Here is a 19,731-nt window from a genome sequence, read left to right on the forward strand (position 1 = left end):
TCATGATAGAGAGTCTGCTGGAACAGAAGCGAGTCCTGTCTGCCTATGCTGCTGACCATGACCTACCCACAATACTCACGGCAAACCAGTGGGCCTTGCTTGAAAAAACAAAGACCTGTCTTGAACCGTGTGAGGAGTTTACTAGGAAGGTGAGCTCAGCCACTGCCTCTGCTGCTGATGTAATCCCAAATGTCACTGTTCTTAAACATGTCCTCTCCATGGAAACCGATACCGACTCTGGGATTAAAACTATGAAAAAGACCCTCCTAGAAGCGACCGACAAACGCTTCAGCACAGTGGAAGATGAACCTCTGTGTGCACTTTTCAACACAGTATATCTATTATGTAACTTATGTATCTATGTAACTTTTTCAGATTCTTTACCAGTGCGGAGTCTGCAAAGCATGGAAAAAATGCACTGGCCAAAAAACTGGATGAAGACTTGAGGACCACCACAGATGATGAGGCATCAGACATTTCGGAGCTACCAGAAAAAGCCTCCGGGGCAGAAGCAGCAGCAGCTCCATGCAGAAGTAAGAGCAGCAGTAGCTTCATGAAAGAATTTGATAAAATTCGGCACTGCTGTCCAAATGGATGGATTTTTTACAGAGGAAACAGTCCCTGTCACACACGACCCATACAAATACTGGGGAGTCAACCGCCAGCGCTTTCCTGGCCTTGCTGTCACTGCCTTGAATTACCTCTGTGCACCCTGCACTAGCGTAGAAAGTGAGAGGCTCTTCAGCACAGTTTCCTGTATCCTGGATGAGAAGCGAAACAGACTGACAGCTGAGAGAGCAGAAATGCTTGCTTTCCTATGCAAGAACCTGCCAGTGATGCTCAAGACTGAGATTGATATTTTAAATTGTTAAACAGGATCGTAAATTCTGTTTGTACAAATGTATTACAAAGAGCTGACTCCTGTTAATGAAAGTCTACCAAGTCAGTAAACGTACACCTATTGTTTTTCCATTAGTTTAATAGGAATGTTGGAGATAATTGGATATTGAATTTCTATTTGCACTAACGACTATACTATTATTTCATTTTCTGTTTATTTTTAAATGTGCAGTTTTACCAAGCTAGGGAAGATAGTGTTTTATTTACCTGTTTCTGTGTTGGATGTTACATTTTATTTCCACTAAAGCTGATTCCTGTTATTTTTAATATCTAAAGCAGTAAAGCTATTGCTTTTTTGCTCAATTTCAGCTGCTTTATTGTTTATTGATTTTGAAATTCTATTTGCACTAACTAAACAGTTATAAAGAGATTTTGTTTCCATTTATTTATACACATTTATCTAGCTAGTGAAGCTGTTGTTTTATTCAGCTGCTTTTGTTTTGGATGTTAAATTCCTATTTGCACTTTAATTATGCAAGTCAAGTTTAAGCTAGTGAACTTGTTGTTTTATTTTGCACTTGTTGCACTGGTGCTGGTTTAATAAATAATTCACTAAACTTGTGAATAATTTGTTTGTTATTTTGTTTTACAGGGTGTGACAGGCAGAGCAACGACACGTACACAGTAGGTAAAGAGTATGACCCCGGAGGGTAAGTTTATTGATAGCCTCCCGGAGGAGACGAAAGAAGTACAGGGTTGGGGAGCCGGGTCAATCCTATCATCGGATCCGTTACTCTCCAGAGCCGAGGAGGGTATGAGTCATTGGGCCGGCCTGTCCAGTTGCTGCGAGTAGCGGGGCGGGATGGGCGTTCCTTCCGGTCGTTCGCTCAATCATCCGAGTCTGGAAAAAAAACACAAGAACAAAGCTTGAGTGTGATCTCTGTGCTCTGGAGACGTTGCTCACCTTCCTGCGATTGCCAGCGGCTTTTATAGCCGTTTGGCACGAGGGGCTGATGGGCGGCAGGTGTGCCGCTCTGATTTCCTCCATCTCCATGGCGACGCTGATTGTGCCAGGGGTGACTCATCACACTCCCCCCCCCAAAGCGTCGACCTATTCCTCTGAGACGTCCTGTGGACCTCCGGGGAGAGACCTTGGGTGGGAGGGGGGAAGTTACCTGACCGAGTTGTCCATCCTGACCACATCCTCGACAGACCGTCAGCGTTGCCGTGGGAGGCCCCGGCCCGGTGTATCACTGTGAAGTGGTAGTCCTGGAGAGCTAGGAACCATCGTGTGACTCGGGCATTGGTATTTTTGGCTTTCGCCATCCACTGGAGCGGGGCATGGTCGGTCACTAACGAGAAGCTCCGTCCCAGAAGATAATATCGCAGCTCCAGGACTGCCCACTTTATAGCCAGGGCCTCCCTCTCCACGGTGGCGTACCGGCTTTCCGCGGGTGTGAGTTTCCGGCTAATGTACACCACCGGATGCTCCACTCCGTTGGGTGTCTGCGATAGCACCGCTCCCAGGCCGGTGTCCGAGGCGTCGGTCTGGAGGATGAAGGGGCAGCCGAAATCGGGCGCATGCAGTACCGATGCGGACGACAGTGTCTTCTTTAGGGCCTGGAATGATCGCTCCGTTTCCGGGGTCCACTTCACCTCCTCCGGCTGCCCCTTCCTGGTCAGGTTGGTCAGGGAGCTGGCTATGGATGAAAAGTTGGGGATAAAACACCGATAGTACCCCGCTAGCCCCAGGAAGGCGCGTACCTGGGATTTGTTGTTGGGTCGGGGAGCGTCCCGGACGGCCTCCACCTTTTTCGTCTGGGGTTGGATAAGGCCTCCCCCCACCCGATACCCCAGGTACTGGGCTTCGGCCAGTCCGAGGTGGCACTTTTTGGGGTTGGCCGTCAAGCCTGCCTTCCGAAGGTCCGACAGCACTCTTCGCAGTCTGTCCAGATGGTCGTCCCAGGACCCCGAGTGGATGACTAGATCATCTATATATGCGGCTGCATAGGCTTGATGGGGCCGCAGCAAGACGTCCATCATCCGTTGAAACGTGGCAGGTGCCCCATGCAATCCGAATGGCAGCACGGTGTACTGCCAGTGTCCAGAGGGGGTGCTAAATGCGGTTTTCTCCCGGGACTTTGGAGAAAGGGGCACCTGCCAATATCCCTTTGTTAGATCGAGGGTGGAGATGAAGCGGGCTTTCCCCAGCCGGTCCAGGAGCTCATCCACTCGGGGCATTGGGTAACTGTCGAAGCTGGACACCTCATTGAGTCGCCGAAAGTCATTACAAAACCGGAGAGTGCCGTCTGGTTTCGGGACCATTACAATGGGACTGGACCAGGGGCTGCGGGAGGGCTCTATTACCCCCAACTCTTGCATTCTGGTGATCTCCTCCTCTATAGCCAGCCGACGAGCCTCTGGCACCCGGTAGGGCCGCTGTCTCACCACGACTCCAGGTGGTGTTCGGACCTCGTGTTGAATCACCCGAGTCTGCCCGGGCTTTGGGGAAAAGACGTCCTGGAACTGACTGACCAGGGAGTGGAGATCTTTTTTCTGGAGAGGGGACAGCTGTTCTCCCATCTGGATCACTGGCGGGTTATCCAGGGCGAACGCGGCCATCTGGGCTGGGGTGGCGACCCATTTCTTTAACAAGTTGACGTGGTACAGCTGCTCCTCCCGTCTCCGTCCCGGCTGACGGACCCGGTAGTTGACTGGCCCTACCTTCTCCACAACGGTGTAGGGTCCTTTCCAGGAGGCCAGGAATTTAGAGGTGGCTGTGGGGGTCAGGACCAACACTCGATCTCCAGGCTGGAATTCCCTCGGTTGGGCGGGCCGGTCATACCACCATTTTTGGGCACGCTGGGCCTCGACGAGGTGTTCCTTCACTATCGGCATCACCCGATCTATGCGATCTCGCATCTGTTGGACGTGCTCGATCAGGCTGCGGTGTGGGGCTGGTTGTTGTTCCCAGGCATCCCGGGCCACATCCAGCAGCCCTCGAGGCTGCCGGCCGAAGAGGAGCTCAAACGGGGTGAAACCGGTAGACGCCTGGGGCACTTCTCGAACACCGAAGAGCACGTAGGGCAGTAGAAGGTCCCAGTCGCGCCCGTCCTCTGCCACCACTCGACGGAGCATCCTCTTCAGGGTCTGATTGAACCTCTCAACCAGTCCATCGGTTTGGGGGTGGTAGACGGATGTCCGCAGCTGTCTCACCTGAAGTAGGTGGCAGAGGTCCGCCATCAGCCGAGACATGAACGGGGTACCCTGGTCAGTCAGCACCTCCCTGGGTATGCCTACGCGGCTAAACATCAGGAAGAGTTCTTTGGCGATGGCTTTGGACGTGGCCTTCCGCAGGGGCAGGGCTTCCGGATACCGTGTAGCATAGTCCAGGATCACCAAGATGTATTCATGGCCCCGGGCAGACTTCGGTAGCGGCCCCACCAGGTCCATCCCGATGCGTTCGAAGGGCACTTCGATTACCGGTAGAGGGATGAGGGGGCTGGGGGGAGGACGTTGGGGTGACGTCAGCTGGCAGGTAGGGCAGCCTTGGCAGAACCGTTTCACCTCTCCCTCGAGGCCTGGCCAGTGGAACCGGTCGCGAATCCGTTGGATGGTGTTTGCTGCAGCCAAGTGCCCCGCCATAGGGTGGGTATGGGCCAGCTCCATGATCGTCGCGGTCTTGGTCGCGGGGACCACCAGCAGAAGCTTCTCCTCCCCCCGCCTCGTGGCCGCACAGTACAACAGCCCGCGTTTTATCACGAAGTGGGGCAGGGGATGTGGGGTGGGTTGACGGTCCTCCCCGTCGATGACCCTAACCTGGGTCCAGCAATTCCGCAGTCGGGTATCCTCCCGCTGCTCCCGTCCGAACGAGCCGCCACTAGTTATCTGTTGAAACAAGGTGGCAAACAGGTTAGTGTCTCGGGACTCACCCTCTTTCTCACTCTCCGTCGCGAGGAGGACGGGTCGGGGCCTCCGTTCCTTCCGGGACCGCGCCTTCCGCCCTCGAAGTTCTCGGCTGGCGGGTCGCACGGTGCTAGCCAGCAGCTGGTCGAACCCGGGCCAGTCGCGCCCTAATAACATTGGCACCGGTAGGTCGTCCACGATCCCGATCTCCAGCGTCCACGACCCCGGGCCGGCGGCCACCGTTACCTGGCGAGCCGGCACGTTCCGGGTGTCCCCGTGGACGCAGGTGATCAGGATGGAGGACCTCCCCCCGGCGCGGGGCTGCACAACCCCGGGCTGGACCAGCGTGACGGAACTCCCGGAGTCCAATGTGGCGGTTACTGGCCGTCCCTCCACACGGACTGTCCGTCGGGGCGCCCCAGACGGGACAGCCTGGTGTACCGCACAACCCGCCAGCCAAGCGGGGGGTCCGTGGGATGAGGGCTCGGTGGGCATCGGTTCGTCCGGTGGTGTGGCCGCTGCGGGTCTGGGTACTGGCCTCGAAGTGCCCTCCTGTGGTCGCCAAGCCGGGTTTACCCTCCGGGGCGGCGCCCAAGCTCTCTCTCCTGTATCTCGGGCTGCCGAGGCCTCGGCCAGTTCCACCGCCTCCACGACCTCGCGGAGGGTGGTGGGACCTTTCATGCCTACCGTCGTTCGGCAACGCCGGGGAAGAGCTCTTAGTAGCCGGTCGACCACCACCCGTTCGGCCACCTGAGAGGCCGAAGGTTCTCCTGCTAGCAGCCATAATTGTCCTAGCCGGGACAGTCTGGCTGCTTGGGCCCGCACCGGCACTTGGTCTTCGTACGACCATTGATGAAATTGCTGAGCCGCGCTGATGGGGGAGAGGCCGAGGCGGGCCAGGATTTCCCTTTTTAGGGCGTCGTAATCCTCACTGGCCGGCGGCTGTAGTGCTACATATGCCCTTTGGGCCTCACCAGTCAGGAAGGGGGCCAGGATCTTCGCCCACTCTGCTTTGTCCAAGGCTTCCCGAGTAGCGATAACCTCGAAGGTGTGGAGGTAGGCTTCGATATCATCCTGGGCCGTGAGTTTGGTCATCAGTTGATGGGCTGTGGATCGGGCATCTGGCAGTGGCACTCGGGCAGCCGCGCTTTCCCTCAGCAATCCCACGACTTGGTCGGTCTGCTCCTGGCGTTGGGCCAGCTGTTCCGAGAATCGCTGTTGGCGGACCACTACTTCTGCTAGGCGCCTGACGACATCCTCCATCGTAGCTTACACCAGTAGAGAGAGAGAGAGAGAGCAATGGGCATCCTGCGTGACAAAACAGGGGGAAAAATACAAAAAAAAAAAAAAATAATAATAATAATAATAATGTCCGGGGTACGTACACGGGGTCGTCGTTATGCCCGCATTCTCCACCAGTGTGACAGGCAGAGCAACGACACATACACAGTAGGTAAAGAGTATGACCCCGGAGGGTAAGTTTATTGATAGCCTCCCGGAGGAGACGAAAGAAGTACAGGGTTGGGGAGCCGGGTCAATCCTATCATCGGATCCGTTACTCTCCAGAGCCGAGGAGGGTATGAGTCGTTGGGCCGGCCTGTCCAGTTGCTGCGAGTAGCGGGGCGGGATGGGCGTTCCTTCCGGTCGTTCGCTCAATCATCCGAGTCTGGAAAAAAACCACAAGAACAAAGCTTGAGTGTGATCTCTGTGCTCTGGAGACGTTGCTCACCTTCCTGCGATTGCCAGCGGCTTTTATAGCCATTTGGCACGAGGCGCTGATGGGCGGCAGGTGTGCCGCTCTGATTTCCTCCATCTCCATGGCGACGCTGATTGTGCCAGGGGTGACTCGTCACAAGGGTTAGGAAATTATTGTTTAAGTCGAGCCTGATGTCTTGCACAGTAATGAATACAGTTTATTAAGTAATTGAGCGCTTTAAATATTTTACCTTAGTATCGGATCGGCACTCGGTATCGGCCGATACTGAATCTCATATCGGAATCGGTATCGGAAGCAAAAAATGTGGATTGGAGCATATTTTTTAAATATTATGTTACCTCTGCATTATTTAAAGCAGAGGTAACATGCTATGTCATGTATTCTGACTTTTTTACACTGTTAAATGTGCTGGCTTCTCAAGCTTAACATGGTCAAATTGTCAAAAAACGTGTTGAACGTATGACATAGTATTTCTGTGCTCGATTCACTCCGCCAGGGTTCATAGAGGTTTCGGAAAGTTTTTTTCGAACATGGATTCCCGTTTCGTAACAAGGGTTCTTAGTCCCTTATTGGACAATTCTCCCAGAAAAGCACGCCCACGCGTCATCCAGCGAGCAAAAAAGCACATGTGTGCTGGTGTTTTAATATCCACACAAACTGATTCCATTGTAAAGATGGTCTCTGACTAAATCCAGGTCCATAAAGCAGATCTTTCTTCTCCTTCACTCTTTTTCCAAGGTGTCGAGCACTTTTGTTAGTTGGGTTACGGGTCGGTTGGTTGGTTTTAAATGGCGATGTGCAGGCGGGCATCATGGCAGCATTTGGAAGGCGTTTCATTGGTGGAAAGTCCGGTGGGTCACAGCTGTACAGACATCCATTAGTTTAGCGTTTGGTGACGCTCGTGTTTTCCGGTACTACGTCCCAACGGAAGAGGAGGGTGGGAAAATTTGTAGAAGTCTCAGATGGAGGGCTGTTTGTTCAAGTCTAATCCTATAAAGCCAGACTTTGGTGGAAGGCATTTGAAAGGCGTGTCATTGGTGAAAAGTCCCATGGGTCACAGCCAGGGTTCGTACAGGTTTCGGAAAGTTTTTTTCGAACATGGATTCCCGTTTCGTAACAAGGGTTCTTAGTCCCTTGAAAATTCTCCTGGAAAAGCACGCCCACGCGTCATCCAGCGAGCAAAAAAGCACATGCGTGAGAGAAAGAGCACTCCCACGTGTCAACCAGCCAGCGTGAGAAAGAGCACGCCCATCAATGCCACTTCACTTGGCTGTGTCATGATCTCAGTCTTGTCGTGGCCTTTTTGTCTTGTGTGACTGTTTGTTTTGTTTTGTCAAACTCTTGTGGAACCGTCTTGACGGCTCTCCACGTGTTTAGTGTCTACGTAACTAGCCCCGCCCCGTGTCTCCCCTTCAGGCTTTCCCCTCACCGGGTTTCCATCACCTCATCACCTACACTCCTGTAGCTCATCCCTTATTAGCAGTCCCCCCTGGCTCCTTATTATTATTCACCTGTTGTTCATTCCCCACTGATTAGGTCCCCTCTATTTAATCCCTCTTGTTCTCTTGTCTTGTGTCAGACCGTTGCGTGTTAAATGTCAGCTCTGACTGCCATAGTCTTGTTCTGTTTATATTAGTCTTAGATATCTCTTAGTCTTGCTTTTGTTCTTGTTGTGCTCCAGTGCCTTTGCTCTTTGCTATTTTTTCCTCTGTGTCCCTCAGTGTTCTCTGGCGTCTCTGACCTCCGTTCTCATCACCTCCCGGCACCTCCTCACAAGGGATCACCTCTATCGTCCGGATTCTGCCAGCGGGTCGAGACTGCTCCCCGCTGAGCGTCTGGGGTAGTCAAAGTTCCTGTCCGGATTCTAATACTGATTCTTCCGTGAGTACCGCTGGGTCGAGCTCTCTCCCCATGGGCTCACGAGGTACCTGTGGCCAGCGACTTTGGTGATCTGTTGTGGGCATTCATACAATAAAGACCTTTCTCCCGCTATTGAGTCTCCTAACCTCTTGTTCCTCTCCGAGTCATGACAGGCTGACGGAAGTTTAGCTGTTTTTGTTTGCTCACTGCATTTCGCTGATGAATATCATATAAACTAGGGATGCACCAAAATGAAAATTCTTGGCAGAAACCGAATAAAAATTAAACACTTGGCCGAATACCAAACATGTTTTTTTGCATTTCTTCTATTTATTATGCCTATTATTATACCTCCTACAACGTGCAAACACAGACAAACACAAGAGGAATGCCAAACCATTTTCCTCAACACGTCTAACAGATATCGGTTTTACAGTGTCAAAACCTTCCACTACAAATTAAAAGGCTGAGCTTCAGCTAGCAAGCTATATTGCTTGCCACACAGCAGTCAGTTCAGTTGATCACTTGGGTGAATTAGTAAATTCGGCCTTTGAAAAGGACTTGAGCATCCATCGTACAAAATGTACAGCACTTATCAACAATGTAATAGCCCCCTGCATGTTCAATGACTTGCTGAAAGATATCGAAGAGACTCAGTATTCACTGGTAATCGATGCGAGAACGGATGTCGCTTCGGTAAAGCAGCTGTGTGTGGTAGTGCGTTACTTCAGTGTCTCTTTGAACAAAATTGTTTCAACATTTTTGGGCTTAGTGGACATGCAGGGAGAGACTTTTTGCAGGCTCATTTATTGTAATAAATAGTTAATGATAAATAGAGAGTTGGCAACTGTGGCCGGAATGCACAGAACATACTTTGACAAGTTGTTTAGTACATGTAATTGTGTGCACGCGACCACTGTATGATGTCAAAGGATGTCGCGTGCGGCGGGGCTACTGTCAGATAGCCCACTTCCGTCTGAAGTGAAGTTACTGACCAGTAAAGACGCTTTCGTTCGGAAATTTACTCTGCACGGCAAGTCCCGTGCTGTGTCTTTCTCTGACACTTTAAAATGCTCCACACATACACTGCCAAAATGTTTGCGGTATTAATAAAGCACACGAGCGTCTCTCTCTCTGTTCGGTTGCGGAACATTCGTTGCATCCCTAATATAAACGGTGGGTATAATGCTGGATTTGGAGATCGTTTGAAACTAATAGATGGCGCGGTCCCAATGCTAAAAGATGCCAGACATGCCAGTTAATCTAAGTCATATGTCCGTGGTTTGTTGGCAATCGGCGTGTACGTGCATAATGTAAACAACACAAACTTATAGTGAATCAATGCAGTGATGTATTGTGTGCTCGTGCTCTATTTCCACCCCCTCTGCACGCCTCCAGCAGCTCCTCTTTTTCCGGAAATAATCGTATCTGTATCTTGTCTTTTTTTAACCGGCGGGGCCTTGGAAGGGCCGGACGGGACCGGCGGGGCCTTGGAGGGGCCGGACGGGACCGCTGGGGCCTTGGAAGCAGGCGCTGGCGACTTGGAAAAGGTCCATGATAGGTCCCCTTTGAGCATCGAGGCGTCGGCTTGGGTGCCGGTCTGGGAGAGACACGGAGTGCCGGTCTGCGAGAGCAGCGGCTTGGTGGAGGACCTTGCCGTGATGGTGGGGTGATTCGGGATGCTCAACATGCTTTCTGGAGCGAACAGATCATGATCAGTCTCATCCGGAATGGCCTGGCTCACGCAGAAGCAGGAGCCATTCATTTCCAGGATGAGATTGATAAACTCGACCACGATGGGAGACATCATCAGAAAACATGAGTTGATCGAGCGATCATCCCAACTCACCCGATGGCAGACCTCAATAAAGTCCTCCACGTACCTCTCCAGAGGATGGCCATCTTGGCAGAGTTGGTATGCAAGGATGGCCATCTTGGCAGAGCTGGTATGCGAGAATGTCCTCTGGAGAGGATGTGTTTTGGCCATTCCGGATGAGACTGATCATCATCTGATCGCTCCGGAAAGCATGTTGAGCGTCCCGAATCACCCCACCATCACGGCAAGGTCCTCCACCAAGCCGCTGCTCGCACGGACCGGCACTCCGTGGCTCTCCCAGACTGGCACCCGACACATACAGTATATATTTCATTTTATATTGACATTGTCTTTGATGTTTCTCTAAATGATTCCTTTGGAGAAATAGATAAAAATTACACTTATTTTGACATAAGAGTTTGGTTTATAGCAGAGGTCTTCCATTGCTCATTATTAACATTGAATATATTGAGACACATTCACATGGGTATAATATGATTGATAATAATATGAAGAGTTCATTTCCAAAATGAGAACTCGGCTTTTAAATTTTTCAAAAATCATGTTTTTTATTGTGCATTCCAATTAATAACAAGCAATACAGCTAACTAACACAATAAAAACATGATAATAACATAATAAAAAACATGATTTTGAAAAAGTTTAAAAGCGGAGTTATCTCATTTTGGAATCAAACTCTTCATATGATTTGCATGTTTAAGATATTGACTGGTCAGTGGTCACAGCTCTGTTCATTTGTCATGGCAAGACTTGACAGACCACACAACAGATTCAATCTGGGGTTGTATCTGTAATGTAGGAACATTTGTCATTTTGTTAACGATTTTTCTAAAGTGTGAAAAATAATGAACTATGAATAAAAAAACACCTTCATAGGAATTTAGATAGCATTAGTCTTTTTCTTGTTGGTTCTCTGCCTCAACCTAATTAGACTTTTTGTCGACATTTACCATAAATGGTTATAGTGTACTGTTTCTGATATACTTCTCTTTCATGAGAACATTTGTAGCCAAGTCAATTTTTTTTTTCAGACAGAAACAGTGCATGTTATTTCATCTCAAAGTTCTGTGGAATTCTGATGCAGATCTAAAATAAATAAAGAGTTGTGAAAGACTCAAGCTAATCATTAACCACACGAGTCTTATTTTCCATTCAAACAGACACAGATCTGAGTATTGACATCCAGTTTCATGACAAGTGTTTATGATGGATTATATTCTGATGTCGTGGTGTAAGGACTGCTGGCTGACTTTCTGATTCCAGCTGCATCACAATTTACAACGCCTGTCAGATTGTAGTTTTCCCGTCGATAAAATAAATGTGAAATAGATAAACACACGTGAGCTCCGGTATATACATGATGTAACTAAAGCAAAGATGTAAAATAAGTTTATAGACTGAATTGAAATGTTGAGGTTCATTCGTTATTGTTGGACATGTATGAAATGTCCCGTCCAAACATCCTGTGCTTGAGTTATTAATCCGAAGGTGTAAACATTGCATTCTGGGAATGATACAATATTAAGAACAAACAAAATAAAACAGAAGAGATATCAGATGAAGGTGATTCATAACAAACATGAGCCGACGATGATAGCAGATCCATTGAGCATCCCTCCTACTTTTGATTGTGAGCTTTTATGACTTTCTGCTGACCAATCAGCAATCACCTTCCATCCGTGAGCGGTGGTTGGTTGATAAATACAGACGAGTCGAGCAGAGGAGTTCAGAAGATCTCTGACTGATTCAAGAAACATATTCCAGCATTTTCTGCAGCTCACAACATGGAAGCTGGAGGTAAGATCATTCAAACAGACTGTAAAACATAATTTCTATCTGTGTTTCAAGGCGGGTTATTGGATGTTTGTGTGGAGGGTTATGTAATATTGTGAACAAATCGATGCGGCTGCAGGACATATTGGAACTAAAGCGTTAACCTTGTTCTGTAGAAAAGCGTTTGTAAATGTTACAGCCCTCAGATGCAAGAACAGAAAATTATGTGAAGAATGCTCACACACCTTAAAAGGAAATGGGGGTGAAGTGTTCAGATTGCAAATAGAGCCCAATGGGGTTGTAAAATGGGGGTAATCTGTTTCTCATCTTGGTGAAGAAAGTGCAGAGTAAAATGTAAGCTGAAGATAAAGAAGCTTAGCTCATTTAACACTTTATTACCATCATTTGGCACAGGGTCATCGTACAAAGTGCAGACGTATTCAAAGGTGAAGCCGCTCTACATATTATAACATCTGCTTAACGTTTAAACCTTGAATAGACTAGTCCTGTTTTATCTGATGAATTCTGGAAAGCAGCAAAGCCAGAAGTATAGTTGGTTAATGTAGACATCTGGTGGGGACACCAGCATCCAAAACCAACTGGGACATTAGCAAGTTTGTTCATTTCCTTGTAATAATTATTTTTGCAGGGGTCAACATGTGGTTCTGGAAGCTGCTCTTGGTTTCTCTGGCCTAGACCACCACCTCATCGAGAGCTCGGGAGTGGGCCCATCAAGGAGCCATGATGTACGCCGATCTCAATCCTCGTGAGATGAACGCCGTGAGAGACTACCTGTACTCCTACAGCGAGCTGGGCCTCACCTCAGCCCTGGACAAGTCTTTAATGAAGAACAGCATCCTTCTTATGGAGCTTCACGTCCCTCGCAAACACGAGGCCTTGCGAGCAATGGACAGGGGTCAGGCCAAACCTCCGCGTCAGGCACGCGTGGTGGTGCAGTTCGGCAACCAGGCCAAACCCAACGTGACGGAGTACATTGTCGGCCCCCTGCCTTTCCCGAGTTCTTATCAGGCGAAGACTTTTAAAGGCAACCGACCGATCCGCTTTGAGTCGAGGCCGATTACTGTCGTGGAGTACAAGCACCTGCATACATTTTTGGAGAAAGTTGCAAGTAAAGTCAATAAGATTCTGCAAGAGAGCAGCGGATTCACCTACGGAAACTGCACTGACCGCTGTCTGACATTCTCAGACATTGCACCTCGTGGGTTAGCGCCCGGCGAGAGGAGGACGTGGGTCATGTTGCAGAAGTTTGTGGAGGGTTATTTTATTCACCCCGTGGGCTTTGAGATCCTCATTAACCATAAGGATTTGGATCCTGGGAAGTGGACGGAGGAGAAGGTGTGGTATAACGGACAGTATTTTGACAGCGTGGATGAGCTTGTGGAGAAGTATGAGAAGGGCACGATCAACAAACACAAGCTGCCCGTGCACGATGAGGAAGATCTGTTTTCCACTTACATCCCTCGAGGACACATGAACACGCGGACGAATGTTCACGGAGCGAAGCTCGTGGAACCTCAAGGCCGCAGATTTCAGGTGGATGGGAACTTTGTGGAGTATGCAGGATGGTCTTTTGCGTACAGAGTGCGCTCTTCGGCCGGATTGCAGATATTTGATTTACGCTTCAACAGAGAGAGAATCGCTTATGAAGTAGCTCTGCAGGAAGCCATTGCATTTTACTCCGGAGATACGCCAGCCGCCATGCAGACCAAATACATCGATGCCGGGTGGGCGATGGGGACGTCAGATTACGAGCTGGCTCCAGGGATCGACTGCCCTGAAATTGCTCAATTTGTGGATCTTTATCATTACTATGACACAGACAAACCTGTACGATACAGAAACGCTCTGTGCATCTTTGAAATGACCACAGGTCTTCCTCTGAGGAGACACTTTAATAGCAACTTCCAAGGGGGATACAATTTTTTCGGAGGTCTTGAAAACCACGTTCTGGTCATCAGAACTACATCTACCGTGTACAACTACGACTACATCTGGGATTTTATATTTTATCAGAATGGTGTCATGGAGTCCAGGGTGAGCGCCACCGGGTACATCCATGCCACGTTCTTCACGGAGAACGGATTGAACTACGGGACCAAGGTTTACAACTACGTACTTGGCAACTTGCACACACACCTAATTAATTACAAAGTGGACCTTGACATCGCAGGTGAGTTTAGTGCTAGATGTCTTCTCTGTTTAGTGATTCTGATGACTGTTTAATGTTTTTTGTCTGTTTGAACAGGGAAAGACAACAGCTTTGAGTCTATCGAGCTGAAATATGTCAACTTTACTAACCCCTGGAGCCCAGAACACAGCATCGTTCAGTCGAAACTTCACCGGACGCAGCACCAAACAGAACGCAGAGCTGCTTTCCGCTTTGGAAAGAAGTTTCCCAAATATCTGCACTTCTACAATCCAAACCAGAACAACAAGTGGGGACATAAGAAGGGTTATCGGATCCAGTTTAACTCTCACGCCAACAGTGTTTTGCCACAAGGCTGGAGAGAGGAAAATGGTATTTCATGGTCGAGGTGAAAAGAAACAATTTATTTTCAAGATGAGATCTAACTTGAGTTTTGCATGTTGAATGTGTCTGTATAACTTTGTTTTTTGGTTTGTGACTACAGATACCCGTTAGCTGTAACCAGACATAAGGACAATGAGGTCACCAGCAGCAGCATGTACACACAGAACGACCCCTGGGAACCCGTCGTGTCTTTTGAGGACTTCATTCGCAACAATGAGAATATTGTGAACCAGGTAAACAAATGAGATGAACATGAGAATTACTGGTGTTCAGTCTCCAGACCTCACAACAGATCTCCATTTAATTAAGGGAGCAACAAACATGTTACAAGAACAAAACAATAAAGAAATATAATTATATATAATCTTTTAGAAACCAAATAAAAAACATACAGTATTTAATCAATTTAATATATACTAAAAGTTTTAGATCCTCCAGATAATCTGTGATAGTAAATCAGATTAATTTAAATCAATGTCTCCAAATGTCATAAAACAACAGCAACAGGAAGTGATGTCACTTCAATCATTTAACTTAATCTATTACAGTTGAGGGTACATGACTGATGCTTGTCGTATCAAAGTATAGCATTGCTGAGGATCTCCATTTCCCATCATGCTTTGCATGGTACTGGATAATGAGAGTTAATGTAGAAATACAGAGTTATTTTATGGATTTTTATCAAGATGAGAACAGCATGAGACTTAATAATGTTTAATATTTTGTTCTCTTGGCATATAAAAGGGTTTTGGTTATGTTTAAAGAGGTTACCATTGTCTGGCCCCAAGTTCACTATTTTAGACCTTATGAGAGGTCCCTTAAGGCTTATGAGGGGTCCGGGACCGCCGCAGCCCCCCCTCAATTCGAACCCTGTCCTGAAGGATAGAGCATTTGCTTAGGATATGGTTAGGCTCAAAGAAAATGACCTCAAATGCTGTTTTCCTCAAAAGGCATCTCATTGGATATGCTATAGGCACAATCAGCTCTTGCTTTTAATTGATATTGAGAATTTTGTAAATTGAGATATACAATAAAAAAGTGTATTTGCAACCAGTGTCTTTGATTAAATCAGTATTAAAAAAAGTCTTAATCATTTCAATAATGAGCAACACATTTTAAGTTGGTGTTACTTAAAAATACATTTCATCCAAGAGAAAAAAGTAATCTGTCTGACCCAATGTAGTTTGTTGGTTGAACTTAATTTTGTTAGAAGTTGTCACAACTCAAAAATATTGATGCAAACTGTTGCGTTACATTGTACATACTAAGAAACAATACGATAAACCTGTAAATAACACATCTGCACATTCATTTAATCAATATGTTGTTTTTTGTCTATATTTTTGTATATTGTACATTATTGTTGTTATTTAATTTTCATTTTTTGTATCAATGTATATTTCATCTCTTTCATCTATGTTTGCACCATGTGTACACTTTCTTCTGCTTCTGTCGCCAAGTCAAATTCCTTGTGTGTGTAAAAATACTTGTTAATAAAGCTGCTTCTGATTCTGATGTATTTTCTGCAGGATTTGGTTGCCTGGGTAACGGTGGGATTTCTTCACATTCCTCACTCGGAGGACATTCCCAACACGGCAACTCCAGGAAACGCAGTTGGGTTCTTCCTGCGTCCCTTTAACTTCTTTGACGAAGACCCCTCGCTTGCGTCCCGAAGCACCGTCATTGTCCGGCCGGATGAAAAGGGTCAGCCGAAGGTTCAGAGATGGACTCCAGAGGTCATAGGTCACTGTGTCTCTGACAAGCCTTTCTTCTACAACGGTACATACGCTGGTGTGTAAACAGACTTGATTTATTTCATCTCGTGTTTGTGCTGTATATAACATGTAGAAAAAGCACAAAATTTATGACATAAATTCTAATGGAAATACTATATTTACATCTATATAATGCAGTGCACTTGTGACATCATCACCTGGGAAGCAAAACTATAGAACTAATTATAGAACATAAAAAAACATTTTGTCTGTTTGCATCCAGATGTTTAAGGCGTATTTGTTAGTTTCATTATAAAAGTAGTGAAAATCATCCTGTCTGAAAATAATATCAGAACCAAAAAATATAGTGTGAAATAATACCTGGACATTCCTTGCATGTTTTATGGGATAAACACATTTTTAAAAAAAGTGTCATAAGTACGTGTGGTCTTGATGTGTAAAATGTACCGTGGATTTACATTGGTTGTCGTGGTAACCACATTGTCTGAGGTGAGATGGCGTCGAAAGTAAGAGGATATATATCCATGGATACAGCGGAGAACATCCAGGATTCAGGATGTCGTATCCGTGAGCTCATGGATCACAGCAGTGAGCTGAACGGCCAGTAAACAGCTCACTCCTGGAATCTCCCTGCAAACAGACCATAATTCACCTGCTGTCAGCCTTAGAACATACATGATATGGTTTTGCCATGTTTAAGCCAAGTATACAGTTCGATGTAAACACGATATTCTGTAGAATGTGTATGTATGTTAAAAGCATGTTTTGTGTGTGTTTGGGTTTTTACAGTGTGTGCTAAAGTGTCCCGTCTAGCAGAACAGATTCTTGTTTCTCACTTGAAGTGAACAGACTGGTAAAGTGTCATTATATAGGGTTGCCATTCTTAAAACTCACCATGACAACAACAACTCATGCGTCACATTGCAACTGAATCCTTACAAAACAAGATCTGTGTGTGAGGAGGACACAATAAACTGTACACACAGGTCCTACAGCAGGGGTTTTTAATCATCTAAATAAAAATATAGGGAAAAACACACGTATTCGCTTACGGTAAAAAGTAGTTTTTACTTTTTTTGTCACAAGTGAATAAGATACCATATGGTAGGGATGCCAGATAATAGGAAATCACACAAAAAAGTGTTAATTATTCCCCCTGATACTGGAATTGTGATGAAGTATGTTTAAACATGTTTTACTGTGTAACTTTCTTTGAGGCAACTGCGTACCATGTTCTTATGAACATTTCAAACACCTCTTCTGAAGTACTCGATTACTGTGGTATAGTCTCCAAAGGTCAACTACACCTTGATTTCACACATTAAAGCATTAAACCTGTGATCTTATCGCTTCAAGGGTGGTTTAGCCAAAATAAAAACAATTTCTGTCATCATTTATACCCCCTCATGTTGATTAAAACCTGTATACGAGTCTTCTGTAAAACACAAAAGGAGATATTTTGAGAAATGTCTTGATGGTTTCGTGTCCATATGGAAGTCAATGGGGACATACAGGGTTGAAATGAGATGTGGGTGAGAAAATAATGAAAGATGTTCATTTTTGGCTGAACTATCCCTTCAATCAGAATGTAGCACATTTATCTGCAAGTATTTTAAGTTGTTTCGAGTTGCTGTTTCTGTGTAAATGAGTGCTGTACTGTAGGTGTGATGCAGGTATTTTGTTCATGACTGTATGGTGAAAAACTAATTGACAAAAATCACCTGCTTTCATTTAAATTTAATTTAATAAAATTTTGCACACACTTAAATTTACTTTTTTAATTTTACAGCACAAGAAAGTGGAAACAGAAATGTAAGGCAGACAAAAACAATACAGTTAAATAGTCATTCACACATTTATGGCAAATGTTACTGTAGGAAAGAGCTCAGTTAAAGAGAAAGGTGGATTGGGTCAAATGCAACTCTGTAACTTAAAAACAAATAAAACTAAACTACTCTATTTTAAAAAGGCATATAAATTGATAATGAGAAGCTGAAGTTTATTAAATGTTTGTAACCAGAGCTCAGGGTGTGGCTGGTTAACTCTGTTGACCTCTGCTGGTAGATTATGTAACTACAGCATCTCTCAAAATAATCTCTTCTATATATTAATTGAAAAATGAGATATGTAGTTAAACAGTGGTTTAATTTTGCAGTCCTCGTGGTTTATACGTCATCTTACAGTAGCTGTTTGTTGTCCAGTGCCTGATGAAGGTCAGAAAATGGACAGTCTCTGTCTCAGGATAGGTTTGAGGCTGTTTGTGTTCTATCTATCACAATGATAAACTCTAAAGGGATTAGTACGGAAACTGCTAGGTGTCACCGCGCTGCAACGGAAGAAAACGCATGCAAACAGAAAAAACACCCGCAAATTCAGAAAGCATCTTCATTAGTTTGGCGACACATGCCCTGCAAATCCTCACAACACAAACAAACACAGAAACGCGCTGCAAATCCTCACAACACAAACAAACACAGAAACGCCCTGCAAATCCTCACAACACAAACAAACACAGAAACGCACTGCAAATCCTTACAACACAAACAAACACAGAAACGCGCTGCAAATCCTCACAACACAAACAAAAACAGAAACGCGCTGCAAATTCTCACAACACAAACAAATACAGAAACGCGCTGCAAATTTTCGCAACACAAACAAATACAGAAACGCGCTGCAATTTCTCGCAACACAAACAAATACAGAAACGCGCTGCAAATACTCGCAACACAACAATCAAACTCGAAACAACAACAAACACAGAAACAAATCTCAAACACAGAAACGCGCTGCAAATACTCAGCAACACAAACAAACACAGAAACGCGCTGCAAATTCTCGCAACACAAACAAACACAGAAACGCGCTGCAAATTCTCGCAACACAAACAAACACAGAAACGTGCTGCAAATTCTCGCAACACAAACAAACACAGAAACGCGCTGCAAATTATCGCAACACAAACAAACACAGAAACGCGCTGCAAATCTCAGAACACAAACAAAACAGAAAGCGCTGCAAATCCTCACAACACAAACAAACACAGAACGCGCTGCAAATCTCAAACACAAACAAACGAACGCTGCAATCCTCTACAACACAAAAACACAGAAACGCGCTGCAAATCCTCACAACACAAACAAACACAGAAACGCCCTGCAAATCTCACAACACAAACAAACCAGAAACGCACTGCAAATCTACAACAAAACAAACACAGAAACGCGCTGCAAATCCTCACAAACAAACAAAAACAAGAACGCCTGCAAATTCTCGCAACACAAACAAAACAGAAACGCCTGCAAATCCTCACAACACAAACAAAAACAGAAACGCGCTGCAAATCCTCACAACACAAAACAAAAACGCGCTGCAATCCACACACAACAAACAAAAACGCGCTGCAATCCTACCACACAAACAAAACAAGAACGCCTGCAAATCCTCACAACACAACAAACAGAAACGCGCTGCAAATCCTCACACACAACAAACACGAGAAAGCGCTGCA

The 19,731-nt window shown here is 46.2% G+C and overlaps 1 protein-coding gene across 1 annotated transcript; it reads left to right on the plus strand.

Annotated features, from left to right (window-relative positions):
- The first annotated feature begins 12,590 nt into the window (after nt 1-12,590).
- LOC130547122 (amiloride-sensitive amine oxidase [copper-containing]-like) lies at nt 12,591-18,133 on the plus strand. Its single transcript, XM_057322815.1, is given in 4 exon segments — nt 12,591-14,124; nt 14,200-14,488; nt 14,585-14,717; nt 16,014-18,133. Coding segments are annotated over 4 exon segments (2,226 nt in total). The 3' UTR covers nt 16,284-18,133.
- The last annotated feature ends 1,598 nt before the right edge of the window (nt 18,134-19,731 follow it).

Source organism: Triplophysa rosa, linkage group LG23 (genome assembly GCF_024868665.1).
Source record: "Triplophysa rosa linkage group LG23, Trosa_1v2, whole genome shotgun sequence".
Lineage (NCBI taxonomy): Eukaryota > Metazoa > Chordata > Actinopteri > Cypriniformes > Nemacheilidae > Triplophysa > Triplophysa rosa.